The 18,569-nt window shown below is 45.1% G+C and overlaps 1 protein-coding gene across 2 annotated transcripts in view; it reads right to left on the bottom strand.

The window, feature by feature from the left end:
- The window catches only part of LOC119185245 (insulin-like growth factor 1 receptor), a 111,214-nt gene that overhangs the window by 46,580 nt on the left and 46,065 nt on the right, over nt 1-18,569 (bottom strand). For both annotated transcript variants that reach the window (XM_075896154.1, XM_075896161.1), the window contains exons 2-7: nt 7,651-7,737; nt 4,677-4,924; nt 3,207-3,492; nt 2,491-2,678; nt 1,632-1,803; nt 770-868 (exon numbers count right to left, since the gene is read on the bottom strand). In XM_075896154.1, the coding sequence (XP_075752269.1) occupies nt 770-868; nt 1,632-1,803; nt 2,491-2,678; nt 3,207-3,492; nt 4,677-4,924; nt 7,651-7,737 (1,080 nt within the window). The remainder of the gene's footprint in view (nt 1-769; nt 869-1,631; nt 1,804-2,490; nt 2,679-3,206; nt 3,493-4,676; nt 4,925-7,650; nt 7,738-18,569) is intronic.

The following is an 18,569-nucleotide window of genomic DNA, read 5'->3' as shown; positions in this document are numbered from 1 at the left end:
GATGCTTAAGAGATGGCGCCAAATGGCGCGCGCTATCATCATCAGTGGCTGAAACGAGCAGACGACATTTTTGCGGCAGTTTTCGGGGGTGCGATAATTACTCGAGGAAAAAAGAAATCTATTTTTCTTGGGCGATGTGGGGGGTGCGAGAATTATGCGAGTGCGAGGATTACGCGAGTAAATACGGTACGTGAGTAAATACGAAATGTGAAAAATCGACAGAAGAATTTTTCAGTGAAAAATCAGACCTATACATAACTGGCTGTAAGCCCCGCCCACCATTTGAGATCCCAATTTTTACCAGGCATGGGTGACATCATGTGCGACACGAAGCGCAGCTGTCGTCTTTTACCGAATTTTTAGCCCCTGCAAGCATACGTAGTTCCATTTTATTGCCAAGCTGAAAACAGCCTGCTTAGCTCGAAGGCATGCACAGCTGACCATGGAACAAAATCATTTTCCGGAATGTGTACGATTGCAAAACAAACAGTTCGTTACAGCATGGCTTGCAACTTTGTCAGTGTTCAACTTTCAGGCCACTTCCATTTTTACAATATTGAATTATAAATAAAGTGCTTGACCAAATGCACCATAATCTTGCAAGATTGTTGGTAAATGCACAAGGATTTACCGACAAAAGACAGATTAGGACCAAAAATTGGTTGTTATGACCCCTTCAGTAACTTTTATGCGACTGCAATGAAGCTGGAAGACAAATGGCCAACAGACTGATGAAAATACAGCCACGTGACTTTTCTCATATGCTCACCTCCTCCACGAATCTGGATGACCAGTGACCCGTTAATGTATGTGCACCCTTTGAGCTTCTGGGCAGATGAAATGCTGTCAACCAGAAAACTCGAGCACACTGTGAACAGGGCAGAAACAAACGGGAAGCACAGTGTTCATTGTTTGCAAATAAAATAAACACAATTAAATTCAATCATCCCAACCAGCAACCAGGAAACGTCAGGAGTATCATGCAATACAGTCAATCTTGACATAACAGAAATAGGTACTACGTACTGTCAAATACACTGAATGCATTTCTTGATGTCTGATGAAAATTCATCTCAATGATGTTCTGACAGCGCTTACCCTGCTTTCCCTAAATGAAATGCTTTCTATGTACTTTACACAGTATACTATACTCTTGACTGTATCAGTAATGAGTGACAGTCTAACACATTGAATTATGCCACCATTGCCTGAATTTATATTTAAACACAAGTTCACAAATGCTTATTGAGAACATTATAACCGGAACAGAGTGCTGTTTCCACAATAAAACATGTATTATTAAGAAGTTCACATGCAAGCACAAGTTTTTCAAATAAACGTTTCACTGTGATATGCTATTTATGTTTATGAGAGACATGCGCTCATTTTATCATTGAGAAGAAACAGTCTGTTTCACCCCAAATATCTGAGCTGATACTGTTGATGCTGCTGATGGCAGAAATTTCTGCGGTGGTTACGAACAGCGTGCCCTTCTGTGTCATGAACAGTGTTTAAAAACTGAAGTGAGAGATACTTGTACCTCTAGTAATAACTTCTGCCTCAAAGAAAGTCAAGCATGGAGGAACATGAGTATTAAGATACACTGCACGCAAGAGAAGTATACTGTTTACCTTTGGGACAAATCCCGCGGCATTGGCGACATGTCTGGCCCTCGCGGACATAGTTGGGCGGGCAGTCGAGTGTACATGAACCGTTGAAGGGAATGAAGGTCCGGATGCTGCCTTCAACTGTCGCTTCTTGCCGTCTGCAGTACGCCTCATCTACACAGCGCCGTCCCATGAACTGCAGCCAAAGCAAACATCGTACGAACAGAAATTTAAACAAAAAAAAAATTCAATTACTAGTTGCTTCTACTTTACTTAGGAGACTACTGTTACAGAGTCTGATGCACCATGGACAGATGGTGCAACAGTTCACACTTCTAGCTTACAATGAAATGACTAACAGGTCAGCCTGCCTGACCATTTACTGTATCTGCAGATAGTTTTCACTATGTTAAAATGATACAATGATGAGAAAGTATGTGATTTTTAAATTATACAATAATGAGTAAGTATGTGATTTGTGCGAGTTCTGGTTTTTGTGCAAGTTTTTCAAATCTCTGAGGAAACCATTGCAGGCTCTTCAGCACATAAGAGGAGACATATTATGTGCTTAAATGCAATATGTCACCAGCAAAGAGTGCATTAGCATATGACATCACCTGCTAGTAGTACATATTAAGAGGAGGAATAAAGTCCTCTACAGAAAAGCAAACAGGTTAACTTGTACTTGAGCCTTCTGGCCTGCTACTCTGCACTGAGAATTCGGTAAAAAGGGAGTGAAGGAAACATTATATATACGAGGAAATATATTGTGCCCAATGCCAGGTGTAACGGAAGCAGTGGCACAGATCCTTGTTTCGCACATCAGAGATACGTTAGCGTCATATGCCTAAGAAACAAATGCACGAAGTCTCTGCATACGAACCACATAGGTATTTGGTGGGCAGGTGTTGACACAGCCATTCTCGTATGTATAGTGTAAGCAGGCCGTGCAGACTGAGAGTTCCCGTTCCGAGCCAGCACCACAGCCACCAAGGCACTTGGGGTCGCAGCAGCGTGTGCCAGCCTCGTTGTCGCAGGTCGTGTGGTTTCGGTCACAGGCCAACGGACACACTGCAATGAGAAAATCGCGGGAGATGTGACTGCAGTGGCCTTCCTTGGTTTCTGAACATAATGAAATGCAGTGACGAGTTAGAAAAAACATAAACAATACTTATAAAATTTGCTACATCCCTGCCTAACTCTGACGGCCTTCGGTTCTGGTACCTAGATACTGTAGAATTTTGTAACGATGTGGGTTTGCACACAGAAAAAAACTTGCCAGTATGAATGCTGTAGGAGCTTAGCAGCAGAGCTGCTTGACATGGAGTGTTCTTTAAATGGTTATAGGTATTATTACTTCAGATAAAGACCCGAACATGAATTTGCATAAAAACCGCAGGATTAGTGCTAGAGTTGAGTAGAATTAGTGCTACCTTAAGTGCTGCTTTAGAGTTCTTTATGTGAAGTTGAGTGCAGGATTCTGCATTGTTCACTTTTCTCGTTTGGGTCAATCTGCCCTCAGGGAATGTTATGGCCATGGCAGCTGGCCCAACAAGCCCGGCTCTCTTGAATGGTGTTCTCAAATAAAACAGGACACACCCTTCTGACAGCGTTCGCGGTTCCAGCAGAGGCGGCTGCCTGCACCAGCACGGCCATCCCTCAAGGGGCAGTGCTCGGGGCAGGGCGCACACTCCGAGGGGTCCCGGTTGTCCACAATGTGATGGACGTCAGCCGCATGCGGAGCTATGCGGTTCCAGTCCACCGTGTTTGCGTGGCACAGGTTTGGGTTCTTCTCGATGCGCACCGCCCCTCGTTGGATGTCGGTCAGCCGCGACAGCCCCAACTCAACTAGCGTCTCCACTTCAAACACCACCAGGGCATAGTTCTAGAGCCAAAGAAACAGGAAATGTAGGTTAGCCTTTAAACTACAACATATTATACACTCATAAACCTTGCAGTGGTGTCGTTAGTGGTGCAAAGTGCTAGTATCTATGGAAGTAACAGTATCTATAGAGGCTTTGAGTATGGTGGTTCAAGCAACCAAACTGTATATATATATATATATCCCTTGGCTCTCTCCTCCAATCTACAAATGACTTTGTGACTTTGCAAAGTGTTCATATTAAAGCAAAAGATTGTGTTACAAATGCAACAACTTACAATCATTATTCTTGTGTGTAGTCTTATTACTATCTTCGTGCATTTAAAAACATATGAAAACTTGAAACTCTGAAAAGTAATAAATTAACATCGCAAAAGCCTCCTGAAGGTACAAGCATGAGTATTACTAGACAGATCCAAATTACGACATATGAATTATCAATCCCATGGTTGCTTAGCAATAAAATAAGTCATGTAAAAAATCCTAAGGTAAATACGGCATAAGGGGCCAGATGTGGTGCTTTTACAGCACCAACTCTCCCACTCAGCATTCACAAATAATTCCATGCGAATGCCTTACAATGCAGTAACAATCAAGAAGGCTTGTATATGTACTAAAACGGGTACGTCTACTTCTATGGGACCAGTGTCCCTTCAACCTATCAGAAGTTTACATTAAGTGACATTAGGCGAAATTCACTCAATCCACAGGATAACAACCAGACACACCACTTCTATAGATAGTGCATTGTAAAAACCTTTCCTGAAGCCACTCAAAATTAGACTGTTGTCAAAATAAGAGTGTTGCTACATAAACACGAAAGATTATTATTATGCAGAGTGCAAAGTAGGTTACTCGAAGTTGAAATGACAGTACTTGCTCACATTTGTATCACTATAAATACATGAAGGCTGTAAGGATCCTTTAGCAAGTTTCTTGGGCCCTGATAATGTGTATTTTGTAACTTTACATCCCATTCATTCAAAACACAAAATAGGCTTTCATGGATTATAAGATGGCACTGCGAAGCTGTTCACTGCCCAATTAAGACTTCTACTCCAGGTTGCACGAGCTGGTACTCAAACTACAATCCCGTAAAAAGTCTCACAGAGACTGCAGTGCAAATGAGCAAAATATTGAGCGAACGAGTATACGTGAAAAATTACGATAAATAGTGGCATCCATACCTGAAATAACTGATTGCCCCGGATGACAGCCAGGTTTGGGAAGAGTCGTCCCAGTGACTGGAGTCCGATGGCTCGGTAGAAGAACAGGAAGCCCGTGATCTCCGTCAGGTGGGGGAAACTCAAATTCGCCCAGATATCATCTTCCGCACGTGTCATCATGACCATGAGAGAGCCTTCGACCACCGAGCAGTTGCCCAGGTGTGTCACCAGGCTGCTCACCCGATTTCGCACCTCTATGTGGCCACATACTGCAATACACGTACAGTGGTTCACTGCTTTAGGCCAGCAGTTGTTAAGCATTTGATATTATGATCCCATTAATGCTATTGACGGCCATTAGAGAAGCTGTTACTCATGTATACTCAATAATATAGATGCTAACAAGTCAGGTATAAACCGAGAAATATCTCAATGGAGGGCACACAGTCTGATAGCATAGCGATCATCATGCTTTTCATAAATACAGGCTTCAGTTTTATATATGAAAATTGATATCGTGCTATCAAACAGAAAAAAATCGCAAATGCACCTGAGTAGCTAGCATCTGGCAAAGTCAAGTTTCTGGAGAGAGAGAGAGAGAATATCTAGACAGAAAGATAAAAAAGTCAGCCTGAGCTACAGTTTGCTCTGGCCTGCTGCTCTACACTAAGGAAGGGTGAAAGAGTGATGAATGACAGCGGTAAGGAAGGGAGATGAGAATATGGTCTTGTTACCCCGGTGTAACTCTAGAAAGACGTGCATCAAGTCTAGTTAAATTTCAAAGTCGGACTCGTAGATATAGGCCCTAACATAGTTCTAGCTAATATGCAACTCAGGTTAAACCACGCAATGAAAATGATAGCATTTTGTTTTTCAAAAACGCATAAAGGTACACCTTTTCACTTAAGCTACAATTTTCATTCCGTATAAGCCTCCCAGGGTTTACCCCATGGGTCTTTCTTGCTTGAGGGTTGACATTAACAAGGGTTCACTATATTTAACTGTCGTGCAACCCCTATAATGATGTCTGAAAGATAAATATCAAGCGGGACACTTGCAGGGAATGTCCTTTCCACAAGAATACCAGGTTAGTGAGGTAGTAGGCATTAGTTGATTATCACGCATCTACCCCAAAGGAATTCTGTGGTTATGGTGTTCGAGTGCTCACCCATAGGTCGTGTGATTGAATTTCGGCAGCAGCAGCATTATCAATACAGAGTCGAAAATGCCTGAGGGCTGTGTGCTTAAATTCAAATGCATGTTCAAGGACGCCACGTAGTTGAAATTTCTGGAGCCCTTCACTATGGTATCTCTCATAATCACATCATCGTTTTTGACATGTTAAGCACTGCCACCAGAAACAACAATTATTATTATTATTACCTGGCATTTATAGTCTTGACAGTTTGCAGTGTCTTGGAAAAGCTGACCTATAAATGATGGGTAACCTTGATGGCTTGAGCAAGCTAGGAAAATGATGTCTTTAATATGAGCCTGTGTCACAAAATGTCAGCTGGGTTGTAAAGCAAAAATCTCATAAGTTAAAAGTGACATACTTGAAAGACGGAATTAGTCTGCATGAGAAGTATTGATGTGAAAACTCATACACATCTTCGACATGTGGCGAAATACATAAACGCGACCCCGAGAAACATTGTCATTACACTGCTGAAACTTTTTAAAAAAACAACATATAAAAATATTTTTCCAGAATTTATTACACAGCCCCATTGCTATGCGAGGTCACCATCCTGAACTTAAAGAAACATATGCCATAGGCGAGCATCAACACCACCAACACAGAGCCAAGTGTACGTCACTCCAGTCAAAACAGCAAGTGCTTTGCCGAGTCATCAAAATCCTTCATCAAGAAGCGTGGGAGCAACAAGGAAATATAAAGTCACAACAAGACAAGAAGCATGCACAGGGCTAGACAAAGGGCATTTAAGCAAGCATGACGAGAGCTTTTGGCTCCGTGACACAGTGCTCTAAATTTAACCCCCCCCGAGAGATGCCAGTGGCCCTCACCACAGGCAAGCTAGAGTCTTTCTCTGTGTCGCCAACACTTGGCTTCAGACCAAGGCAGATTACCTCAAAGGCTTGCTGCGAGGAAGGCAGCACCAACACTTGAGTCAGTCAAGAAAGCTGACCCGATCCATCAGACACCACACACTCATCAGTCTGTGGGATTGGGTTGCATGCCTACATATGCTAGCCCATACATATTCTGGAAATATGCGATATGTCAGCACTAGAAATTAAGCCGCTACAATGTAGCTGTGCCATACAGCTACATTGTAGTGGCATTACTACACACGGATGCTCATCTCAATAAAAATGCATGAACGTTATACATGCATAGTAAAAACCAGGTGATGATAAAGCATACCAGAGTCAAAATAACAAAATACCAGCGTACTACGCTTGCATGCTCAGGTAAAATTCAGCTCGAAATTGGTGCTATTTTCTCCAGTGTGCAACTTTCATTGTTCTATCCTGGTTGATCTTATTTGATGCAATAACCAGCTTAACAATCAGTGGCTATAAATCATAAAAAAAAGCTGTATTTTGTTTATAGCAAGTTTGACTCCCCACCCTAAACAGATGCACAGGTGACACAAGCAAGTGTAGAAAATAGAAACATTTGAACGTGTAGATATTGAAACGAACTTGAGATAGAGTATCAACTTGCAATATGTTGACTATTTAAGCTAAAAACAGAAAATGAAATCATTTGTAATACTACAATAAGAAACAGTCAGCCAGCATGTTGAAGTCTTAAGATATCTACATTTGCAAAAATATTTTGCCCACAGAAAAGTCAAGTTAATACTGTCTCCTGCGTGGTGTCTTCATCCAACAGCTATTTACATATGTGGTGCTGATCACACACAGTATTCTCAATCACGCACTGAAGTTTGGAGACAGTGGATTAACACCAAAGTCCCGCAGAGCCGAAAAAAAAAAGAACAATCAAACATGCTGAAGAACTTACTCGTGCGATTTGGATTCCTAGAGTAACGACCGACTGGATATGAGGAGGCTAGCTGGCTGGGGCTCCGCTTCATCAACGTTGTTATGCCTGTAACACAAAATGATAGAGCGTTACCATTGGCATCAGATAGAGCGATTTCACTGAATACGCCTCCACAACCAGAATTCAACACCCTGTACAAGGCACTATACTGTTTCCATTAATGTGCACTTACGCTACAAGTGGTTGGAGAAAAATAACTGAAGAGCTGAGCAATATTAAAAGCACTGTAAGCTTTACTCTCAGCACTTTATTTTTATGCCGACAGACATGATCAGTTATGTAACACCTGAACAACTATATACTTGCCCTCTCCCTAGGCCGAGAGAGGGTATGTATAAAGGTACTACAAAAATTGAATGATTTGTGATTCCCTGATAAAACCTAGAACCTGGATTAACATAACCTTTTCAAGTATAAGTTTCAGTACTGAAAACAAAGGTACAAATTCGTTTCTTTGGAGTGCTTCTGCTCAGTGTCTACACTAATACACACTGAGGTCCACTACAAAAGATATGCATGTCTAAATACATCTTGCAATATGATTCTGCACTGAAAGGCAAAGAAGGCATAAATCTTATATTTAATGTGACCTTCACCTTTAAAATGAAATGTTTCTTCACTACGGAACTACAGAATCCTGCCTGAATAACTGCTTCTTGTGTATTGCTATCTGCGCCATTTATGCATTTGTGAAACACATATGATGTGTTGTATTGACAGTACAACATACCGAGCACATAAATCTGAACAGTACATTAAAAAAAAAGGTGTGTGTGTAGTATTGCAGGAATAACAAATTTATATATAGGCACAAAACATGGCACAAAAACAGATTTTGCTAAGAGGCTCATTACTTCCAAGAAACTTGGATCTTTAGATTCATTTGAGTACAAAACTTCGAGTTGTGCCTGCAACAGCTACTATTCTAGAGACCACCATAAAGTGAAGGCTGCAAGTTTTTCATCTAGGTTAAAATGAATTTGCACTGAGAAAACATGCAAATATGGAGACATCATTTTGCATTTTTAAGTTTTCAGGAAAAGGTTCACAAATTTTGCCATAGGAGAACAAGATGTTATGAAAGCTATTCTGGAAGTTATAATATGATTATATCTGCACCTTTGATGGATACTCAAGTGTTTCTAATAATGTTATAAAATTCTAGCCACAAGACTATGAGTGTCGCGAGACTTTCCTGGGTCTATTGTTGGTTATGCGTCCTCAAGTGCCAACATAAACAGTCAAGATGTAAAACACTGATTTAGCTACTACCATTCTCGAATCCCTCTGTGCATTTGTTTAGCAAAGCAAAAACAAATAATGAAGACTTCCTAGTAAAGCACCATACTTTTAGAGAAAGCTAGAGCTGACTGAGAATTTTTTTTGTGTGTGCAAGACATCATGTACTGTTTACACAGGAAGTACTGAAGACTGCTTTATGAATGGATGAAGGCAAAACTTTATTGTAAGTCCTGAGGTGCATGACTCAATGCGCAGCGGGCCACTCCCATGTTGGGACTGTCGGCCCAAGCCTGACTGCCGCATCGTGGGCCCTCTGGGACAACCCACAGTTGGTCCCACACATTGGGCCTCTTGATAGCAGATAGCCACTTGTCTTAATTGGATCGGCTCCTGCCCAGTAACGAAAGGCAAAACTGGAGCATGTGGTCTAGGCTAGAAAATTCCTGACAGTGCCTGCAGGAGCCACCGAAATAAATGTCGGGATAAATTTTATGCAATAAAGCCGGGCTGGGATATGAACCTGTGTGAAGTAGTCTGACAGTCAATGTGATAGGAAGGACAAAGTCTCTCCAGCCAAAATAAAAGTGCTGTGTGATTCCGCTGTAAGTGATCGGATGATCTCTGTTCTCCACAGCTGCAGATTGGCAGGGTAGTTCTCCATGGTCGCGTAAAGCGAGACCTCGCGCCTAGGAGTGGGCCAGCTCATTCAGGTTTGTGGGGCCTCCCTTGTGAGAAGGAAACCATGTGAGAGAGTGCGTGGTGAAAATCTTACATGCCCCATGACATATGAAAATTGATCATCGGTACTGGCATCACGTGTTGACGACAGTAACATGAGTGTTGAAATAAATCATCATCACATAGCGGCGCTCCCGTATGATCTCACAGATGGTCAAAATTTGAGGTGTCATCAGGGCAATGTCAAGTGATGACGTCGTCACACTTGGACTTGGTCAAAGGTGGGCCGATAACAGAGGCAGTGCAAAGCCACGTTAGATGCGGAAGGTTTTCAGAAGGGCGCAGTTGAGAATCAATATGTCGACTGAGAAGAAAAAAGAGTTGGCTTTTGCTTTCTAGTCATCTTAGGTAAATGCATAAAAAGCTTCTTTTTCTTTTTTTTTTCCAGGACCACACACACAGAGTTCACGTGGCACTGTGTGATAAATAAAAAATAAAGTGTGTTCATACAGTTCTATGCTAGAGGTAGTGGACGTCAGCATGACAGGGCAGCTAACAAGTAAGAGTGTGGGCTTGCTGACAATTCACCAAATAATAATTACACAGCAATAATCTTTATCCCATAATTTTAATCAAAGCATAATTTACACACCAATCATATTTAGCCAGTACTAATACTGTGGTGATGCTGGAAGACTGGCTGACACAAGAAGTTTAGAGCTTGACATAGCTCCCAGGGGTATCTTAACGCAACAGTGAAATAACAAGATCACACCGCCCAATCTGTGAATCTAATTCTGATATTTAGATGTCATAAGATTCCATGGCATTTCTAGTTAAGTTTTGTTCCATGCAGGAAAAGTGTACTTCTGCTTTCGTTCAACATCAAGCGGGTCACAGGTGATGCCACAATGGCCCAATGAACCCACAGTGAGGCCACAGGTCGGTATAGTACCATCCACCACCCCTGTTGTATTACATTCTCTCATGGCACTTCGAGGGCAAGCGTCCCGCAGAGGCCACTTAGTTGCAATTCACGTTGTGCAATCTACCATTAAATGTAATTGCATGTTTGTCTGCACACTCGTATACAACAGTGACCCCGAAGTTATGACCAAGTGGCCATTGTTTAGTGTGAAGTATGAGAACATAAAAACAACAGTAACAGCAACAAACACTTAGTGCAAATTACAACGTGGCTGGCAATTACATCATTCGCATTCCCCTTTCGCACGTAACACACACAAAGACGGACAATCCAGCACACTCCAACGCGCTTCCCATTTCCTCTTCGCCCAACATCGGCTGGCTGCTATAGTACGAGAAGTGGGGGGAGGGGAGGGGGAGGGCTTCCGCGTTCGCTCGTCGGCGTTTGTTTACCTGTCGCCAAGGCTGCTGCTCTATCAACCCCCCTTACCCTCCCGCCTTTTGCCCCACCTCCTCCGTTCGTACGGAGGAAAGAAACCAACAAAACAGACAGCAGAGCACGTGTGTGCCTGCGCAGAATCGCGTCGAGTTGCAAGGCCGAGCCGGGCAAGGAACGCCCGAGGCACGTGCATAGGTAAACAGACGGGCCACCAAACAGCCTCGCCTGACCAAAAAGTGCCTTGAGAAACAGGAGGAGGGGAAAAAAAAGAGCGCGGCCTGCCTTGTTCGATCGCGGGAATAACGAGACATTTATTTGGCAAGAGTAGTAGTAGTAGTAGTAGTAGTAGTAGTAGTAGTAGTAGTAGTAGTAGTAGTAGTAGTAGTAGTAGTAGTAGCAGCAGCAGCAGCCCCGACGCACTTTTACTTCCCGATAGGAAACGAGAAACGCGAACGGGACCAAACGACCTCGTTGTTGTTGTTCCGCCTGCTTATCGGATCGCCAAAGGCGGAGAACGCGCACCAGTGGCGGTCCTTACACAGATTCCGGTTGATCGTTTGGGCCGAGTAGGTCGAGGTACGTAAGTACGTACACGTCGCGAGCGAATACAACCCACTAGCGTGAAATGTCACATGTGAACCGCGGTTCCAATTTGCCATCGACTATCTCTCTCCCTCTCTGAGACTAAGCCTCGCGCTTAAGGTCACTTCCGTCTTTTCCCGTCGCCCCCTTGGGCCCTGATCGACGGTAATGGTGGTACCTGCGGCGACCTCGCCGTTCTCCATATATAGCTCTCCGTTATCGCGCATCACCGCTTAAGGCCCAAACTCCATAAGCGCGAAAATGCACGCGACAGCGACGAGCGACGCGACGTAGATCGGCGTCGCGCGATCAGTCGCTAGCGCAGGCAAACCTCATTCACGCGACGGCTTCGGCGAGCGAATTTCACTGTTGCTGGCATGAGGCCGTCAACTCGCACCAAGAAAACCGCGTAGCGAGCGGTTTCCAATTTAAAAATAAGATATATTGTTGTGTAATGGAACGGAAAGTGTTTATTATTGTCTTGCAGCACTTTTTATATGCATATGCGTAATAAACATTGCGTTATTTTTTGTTGCGCCCACGTTCGATTACATCAATGAGGCGCTCATTGTACGCGTTGCGCTCATCGCCGTTGGCCGTGAAAACAACCGGCAGTACGTCACTGATGTATATCCGTTTCCGGTTTTTTTTTCTATTGGCTGCTTGAGCCCAGCACTTCCGGGCGATGAGCGACGGTTTCCAAATCTGGAGAACCGAGCGATCGCGCGAAAATGAGTACGCGACACGTCGCGCGACCGCCCTGTTTCGTCGCTCATAGCGTCGCTCGTCGCTGTCGCGTGCATTTTCGCGCTTATGGAGTTTGGCCTTAACTGCTACCGTCCACGCGAAGAGCTTAGTGTGCAGCTATAGCTGCGTGCACGGGTCTCGAAGAGCGTGCAGTAAAGGCACCAGGAGGTGTGCATCGATACCGATCTCTCACACTTCCAGATGTGAGAAACTGACCCGTTCCTAGGTTGCTGATCAATATTGTGAACCGACCGCTGGCTCAGTAAACGAACAGCACAGCTCCACGAGTATAAAGTTGGGCATGTTGGTAAGACATAATTAATCGACGTAGCGCGTTTAGAATCATAGGACAAGGGAAGGGACAGAAGGGAGCACGAAGGGAGCGGAAAGGACAGAAGGGAGGGACAGAAGGGAGCACGAAGGGAGCGGAAAGGACAGAAGGGAGGGACAGAAGGGAGCCACGAGTCGCTAGGTGTGCCGCTAATAGTCCCAGCTCACGCAACTTTGCTACGTGAGAGCACCGACTGAGATAATCATGACATACCAATGTATGTGGCGGCTGGAGATTAGCTTCTACACTAACCCCCACTTATGCAACATTCGGAGGTACCAGAAGCGCACTCGCGAGAAATGCAATAAAATGAAAACGATGACATGTGTCATCATTATGATGAACGAAACATGTTTAGCGGAGTACGGCACAAATTTCATTAGAGCGGGCACAGGTTAAGGCGATAATAGAAGCACTGTAATTGAAGAAGTCTTTTAACTTCACCTGCAGGGAAAAAGTCTGAGATAGTCAGAGAAACATGTACGTACTGGAGAAAAGTTTTATAAACCAGACTTCGCAGTAGTTAAATGACATTTGACAGCCATTACTAGCAGAATTATTTACCTTTGTGGTCTAGTAATTTAGTAATGTATTAATTACTTCGACGGAGCAATTGTTAGATAATTATTCATTACTTTTACAATTACTTCGGGCTCCTATATATAATCTGTCGGCTTCTCCGTTAGCATAAAGATTTGACAAAAAAGACAGAAAAAATAGCAAATACAACTTAATCTTCGCACCAAACCTCAATAGTCTAAACAAGACAAGTACACACACACACACACACACAAAAATCCCAGTTTCGCCACTTTAAAGGGCGAAGCAATGAATGCGATAGCAACATATAGTCAAACGTTTCACGAAGCAAGGCTAGCATCCGATCTCACGCAACTCTACAAAACGCAGGCGTAATAAGAGAACATGATATATATATATATATATATATATATATATATATATATATATATATATATATATATATATATATATATATATATATATATATATATATATATAGGCCGCTGTGGTAGCTCAGTGGTTAGAGCATCTTATTTACATTCCATTGGTTCTAATAACTTCCCCTGTACATTCCTTGGCATTACTGTCTGTTAGATCTCATTAATATTGTGTTGAAACACGGAAAAACGAGCCCTTAGATATACACTTCTTTCCCTATATATATATATATATATATATATATATATATATATGTGTGTGTGTGTGTGTGTGTGTGTGTGTGTGTGTGTGTGTGTGTGTGACGGCGGCGGCAACAAGAACCAGCCGAGACTGTCCATATAATTGCTATCGCAAGCAAAGCTGTGCTGCAGCAATACCCGAAGCCCTGAATAACATTTTCGGAAAGCCGTGCACGGCCCTCGAAACTAAAAAAAGAGGGGGTCGACGACGGCTCCACGTTTTTTCGACTTCCACATCGCCAATAGCGCATGCGCACTATCACGTGACACAGCATTTCCGAGGGGAAAGCTGATTTCAGGTTATAATGACACTAATTGTACGACTTTTATGTCGCAAAAGGATCGAAAGATGGACTATAGTTGGTTATTCATATTCATTCGTTCAGCGAACTGGCAGCGCCGGAACAGACAACGTAAGGAAGAAGCCCACAACACAAGCGCTCGTGTTGTGAGCTCCTTCTTTAACGTGAACCTAAATGTGTACACGATCTATAGCGTTCTATCGAAGCGCGGCCGGCATCCGATGTCGCGACATTTGCGTCAGCAGTCTACCACCTTGACCACCTTGGCGCCCCGCCGCGGTGGTCTAGTGGCTAAGGTACTCGGCTGATGACGCGGTTCAAATCCCGGCTGCGGCGGCTGCATTTCCGATGGAGGCGGAAACGTTGTAGGCACGTGTGCTCAGATTTGGGTGCACGTTAAAGAACCCCAGGTGGTCAAAATTTCCGGAGCCCTCCACTATACGGCGTCTCTCATAATCATATGGTGGTTTTGGGACGTTAAACCCCACAAATCAATCAATTGACCACCTTGGCGGAAACATTTAAAGATAGGAGGAAACGCAGTCGAGCCAGAAGACGATCGCTGTTGTGCGACAGAATGACGTCCCAAACAGTGTAAATGCTTCAGAGTGCACCTGCTGGAGTTCTTTGAGAATTGTGGCCTGCGCATGACTAATACACATTGGTATAGCGATGACCAACGCTCATAAATCACCATTTCCAGTATAAACATATTTCTTAATGCTCTCTAACCACACTTCTCAGCGTGGCTCGAGCAGAAACTGCATAGAACGAACGCAGCACAAAAATGTTACGGCGCTCTACCCCTCGCAACAACGTTTCTTGGAAATGCAGCGAGAAACCAACGAAACGGGGAAGTCACGCGCACACGACAAGGAAAGCAGCAGTGCGCCGGGGTCCATTAGAGGCTTCGATGAAGAACAAGCCCCTGCAAAACAGGGATGCGCGCCACTTCTCGGCGGCCAAGGTCGGTGAAGATGCGCCTCACCCAGGCACCAACTTGCTTTATAATATTTGTATTTTTTAAGTGTGAATACACTTTATAAGCGACCCCAAACCATCCACCGCCGTCGGCGACGTCCGCAGTCTTCTCTCTATCTTTAAAAGAAAGAGGACTTGGCGGGCCGCAGTGCGACGCTCTGCCGAATAAACCACGGACGCGACGCTGATATCGGTGTCAGTAACGCGCCTTATACCCCCTCCCCCTTCGCTCGCTCCTCCGCTCTCCTCTCTCGCTGCAGCTGCGCGCGCACCCCTCTCTCTCGCGCGCCCACCTTCTCTCTCAGTCTCCCGTCGAGAGCGGGTCGTGAGGGGGAGTAAAGTTAAAAACCGTTGGCATTCGCCAGTGAGTCAACGTAGACTCCCCCGTGTGATCAAATTGCGATTCCCAGGAACCATTACACCATAAAGGTACCATAGTGTGATTAATAAATATAATAGTGCGAATTGATAAATACCCCTCATAGCATCACCCCGTGCATTCGCACTTAACCATGTTCACCCTCAGGGAAATGCTTGGGAGTTTTTTTTTTTTCATTTTATTGTATTTCGTTTTCACCCTGTCATTGCTGACGTAGGGTGGGCGGTGCTTAGTCAAGCTGCAATAACTGCAGCTTTTTTGCCGTCTCCCCATTTTCGCCATTGTATCTGTTTTGGTGAAAATAAATAAATAAATAAATAAAAATAAAGTAAACTTACAAGAATTATGGACTGCAGCTCGAGAGACTTTTTTCTTATCCGGCCCACTCCACGGCCGAAAAACAGTGAAGACTAGCGTGCCGAATGAAAAAAAAAAATGAAATGGCCATCGATATTTCGTGAATGCGTACGGCAATGAACGCATACACTCGTCGGAGAAACGCTTTTCGCGTATACGCTATATGGCCTTTCTTTCGTGCACGTGAACTTCAACGGCTGCGACGGTAGCAATCTATATGCCCGCCCAGAAAGAACGAGTAAGCTCGTTAATTTCCCGGGCCGACCACGCTTCCGTGCTGCTCCGACGCTACAAGCTCACACAGTATATACACTGTTGTGACCGGCGCCGGAGCTGAAGAGGGAGCGGCGCTCCTTTAATCTTCAAACCAAACCGAACGACCGGCTGCCTACTGTTAGGACCGGCGCCAGGTCTGACAATGGATCGGCGTTCCTTTTGATGTTCCTTTTTAGTCGCCAAACGGGTTGGCGGCCTGTGTCCGCCATGTATTGTTCCCCCCTGGCCGGAGGGTGCGGCGTCTTGCCGCCACGACACCGTGAGCAGTTCGGGAGACCACAAGTGCAGCTTCTTCTTTGGAAGGTGACGGCGGCGGCGGCGGCCGGAAATCGTCCCGCTAATTGAACGAGTCGTTCGGCGACCGTTTGAAGCTTGTTTACGGCGGCCCTTTCGATGGATGCAGTCATCAACTTCAGACCCCTCGCCCAGCGACACCCCTTGACGAGGAGGAGCCACGTTCGTGCCACATAGCCGTGCAGTGACCACGCTTCAATTTTGAACGTTCACGTGGACCGTGCGTGCTCGTCACCCTCGCGGGTAATGTGTGATCCGTGGTTGGACGGTGCCCTCTGTACGCGGTCCCCGATCTAGGGATCTGGGGAGGACAGACCCTTTATAATGAGCCCCCACGGCTCATTCGGTGTGCTTTTTCTCGAGAAGAGAACCAGGCAGAACAGAGCAGAACCGAGCAGAACCATGTAGAACCAAGCACCATGGAGCGCTATGTTAGGAGTCATGTAGAGGCCTGCCACGTTTGAGGGCTCACCGTGTAGGGAGTTCGCAATGTATATATTGTAAATAAACCCTCTTCAAGTCTCTCTTCCTCCTGCCTCGACAACTTCATCCCGGACCCCCGGTGTCTGGAAACCCCGGTCGCAACAGCTGGTTGGCAGCGGTGGGATACGAGTCTGCGACGGAGAGCGACATGTACCGGAGGCCAGCCGAAAGCCCTGGAACTCGGCGGGATCGAAGCAGCGTACCACCACCGCACGTAATGGGGTGAGTGCCTGGCTTTGTGCTTGAGATATATCGAGTCTTTTAGCCTAGATTCGTTAAAAGATAGATATAACCAACAACTGCCTGGCCACTGTGGTTGTTATCTCAGCACAAGGCAGCACTGGATGATTATCTGAGCAAGTACGCTAAAGCAGGAAAGCTTAGATGATTCAATAGGAACAAGTGGTAATGTTTCAAAATTTCTAAGGGTACGTTGCGGGTTAAATTTTAGGATGTTGTAAAAAGCAGGAGTGAAAAATTAACAAGAAAAAGTAGAGAGGGATGTTGGCCACGTAGTGCTACTTGGGTGCTTAAGCTTGTGGTCTCCGCTGTGAGATTTGCCAGGCTTCAATTTCTCTAGACCCAGAATTGAAACGCTGGTGGGTTTGTGTTTTGTCACAGCTGAGCCAAAGCAAAGTAGTCGCCATGGATCTTACGAGATTGACAAGAGAGGACCTGCTGAACCTGTGTTGGGATCTGGAGCTAGATTTTAATGATGATATGCCTGCTTCTAAACTCCGCGAAGTGATTCTCGAAAGCAATAGTGACAATGAGGAAATCGAGCACTTCGGGAATATGTACTTATTGGACCAGGAGGAGGAAGTACAAAGGGCGCAAAGAAAGGAAAGATGGCGCCAGGAGGAATTGGAAGCTGAGCGCAGGCATGAAGAACATATAAAAAGGATGCAGGAATTAGATGAAGAGATAGAAAGGCTTAATTGTGAATTGGTGGCATTGCAGCAGAGTGGTCAATCCATAGATGTAGCGCACGAACGGTGCGATGTAGCGGCGGTGCCATTTGAGACCGAAGCGAAGGCTACAGGTCAGACATCTGTAGATGAAGTGCACGAACGGTGCGACGTAGCGGCGGTGCCGATTAAGGCCGAAGAGAGGGCTACAGGTCAGAAATTTGCAGATGTACCGCACGAACGGTGCGTTTCAGCAGCGGTGCCGTTTAGGGCCGAAGAGAGTGCTGCGGGTCTGATATCTGTAGATATAGCGGCGGTGCCGTTTGAGGCCAAAGAGAAGGCTAGTGCCTGTAAGGGAATGGAACAGGTTTTAACCCATTCTGAGGGAAAAGAGCTCGCGGTCACAGCAGGGTGTGAGGGTTCCGTGGTGGTGGAAACGAAGTTAAGATTAACAGAGTGTTCCATCGAACCTTGCAGCCCTGTAGACCATGTTGATGAGCGTCAGAGGCGGACGAAAGGCTCCAGGTTTGGCACCAAGGAATGTGCCAAACGGAGAAAGCGTCCGAAAAACAGAAGCGCGGCAAGGCTCGCGATCAGCGCGGCGCGTTTGACGAGGACCTTCAAACGGCGTGGCGGATTTGCGAGAAAAGGCCCGTTGTCTTCTCTGACTGGCTTAAATCGCATGCGTCTGAGCGGCCGGAGAGTAAGGAACAGAAGTGCGCAATCTACGCGGCCGCGGTCTAACGATGAAC

The sequence above is a fragment of the Rhipicephalus microplus genome, chromosome 1 (genome assembly GCF_043290135.1).
Source record: "Rhipicephalus microplus isolate Deutch F79 chromosome 1, USDA_Rmic, whole genome shotgun sequence".
Classification (NCBI taxonomy): Eukaryota; Metazoa; Arthropoda; class Arachnida; order Ixodida; family Ixodidae; genus Rhipicephalus; species Rhipicephalus microplus.
This window is presented reverse-complemented; position numbering and strand designations above follow the sequence as displayed.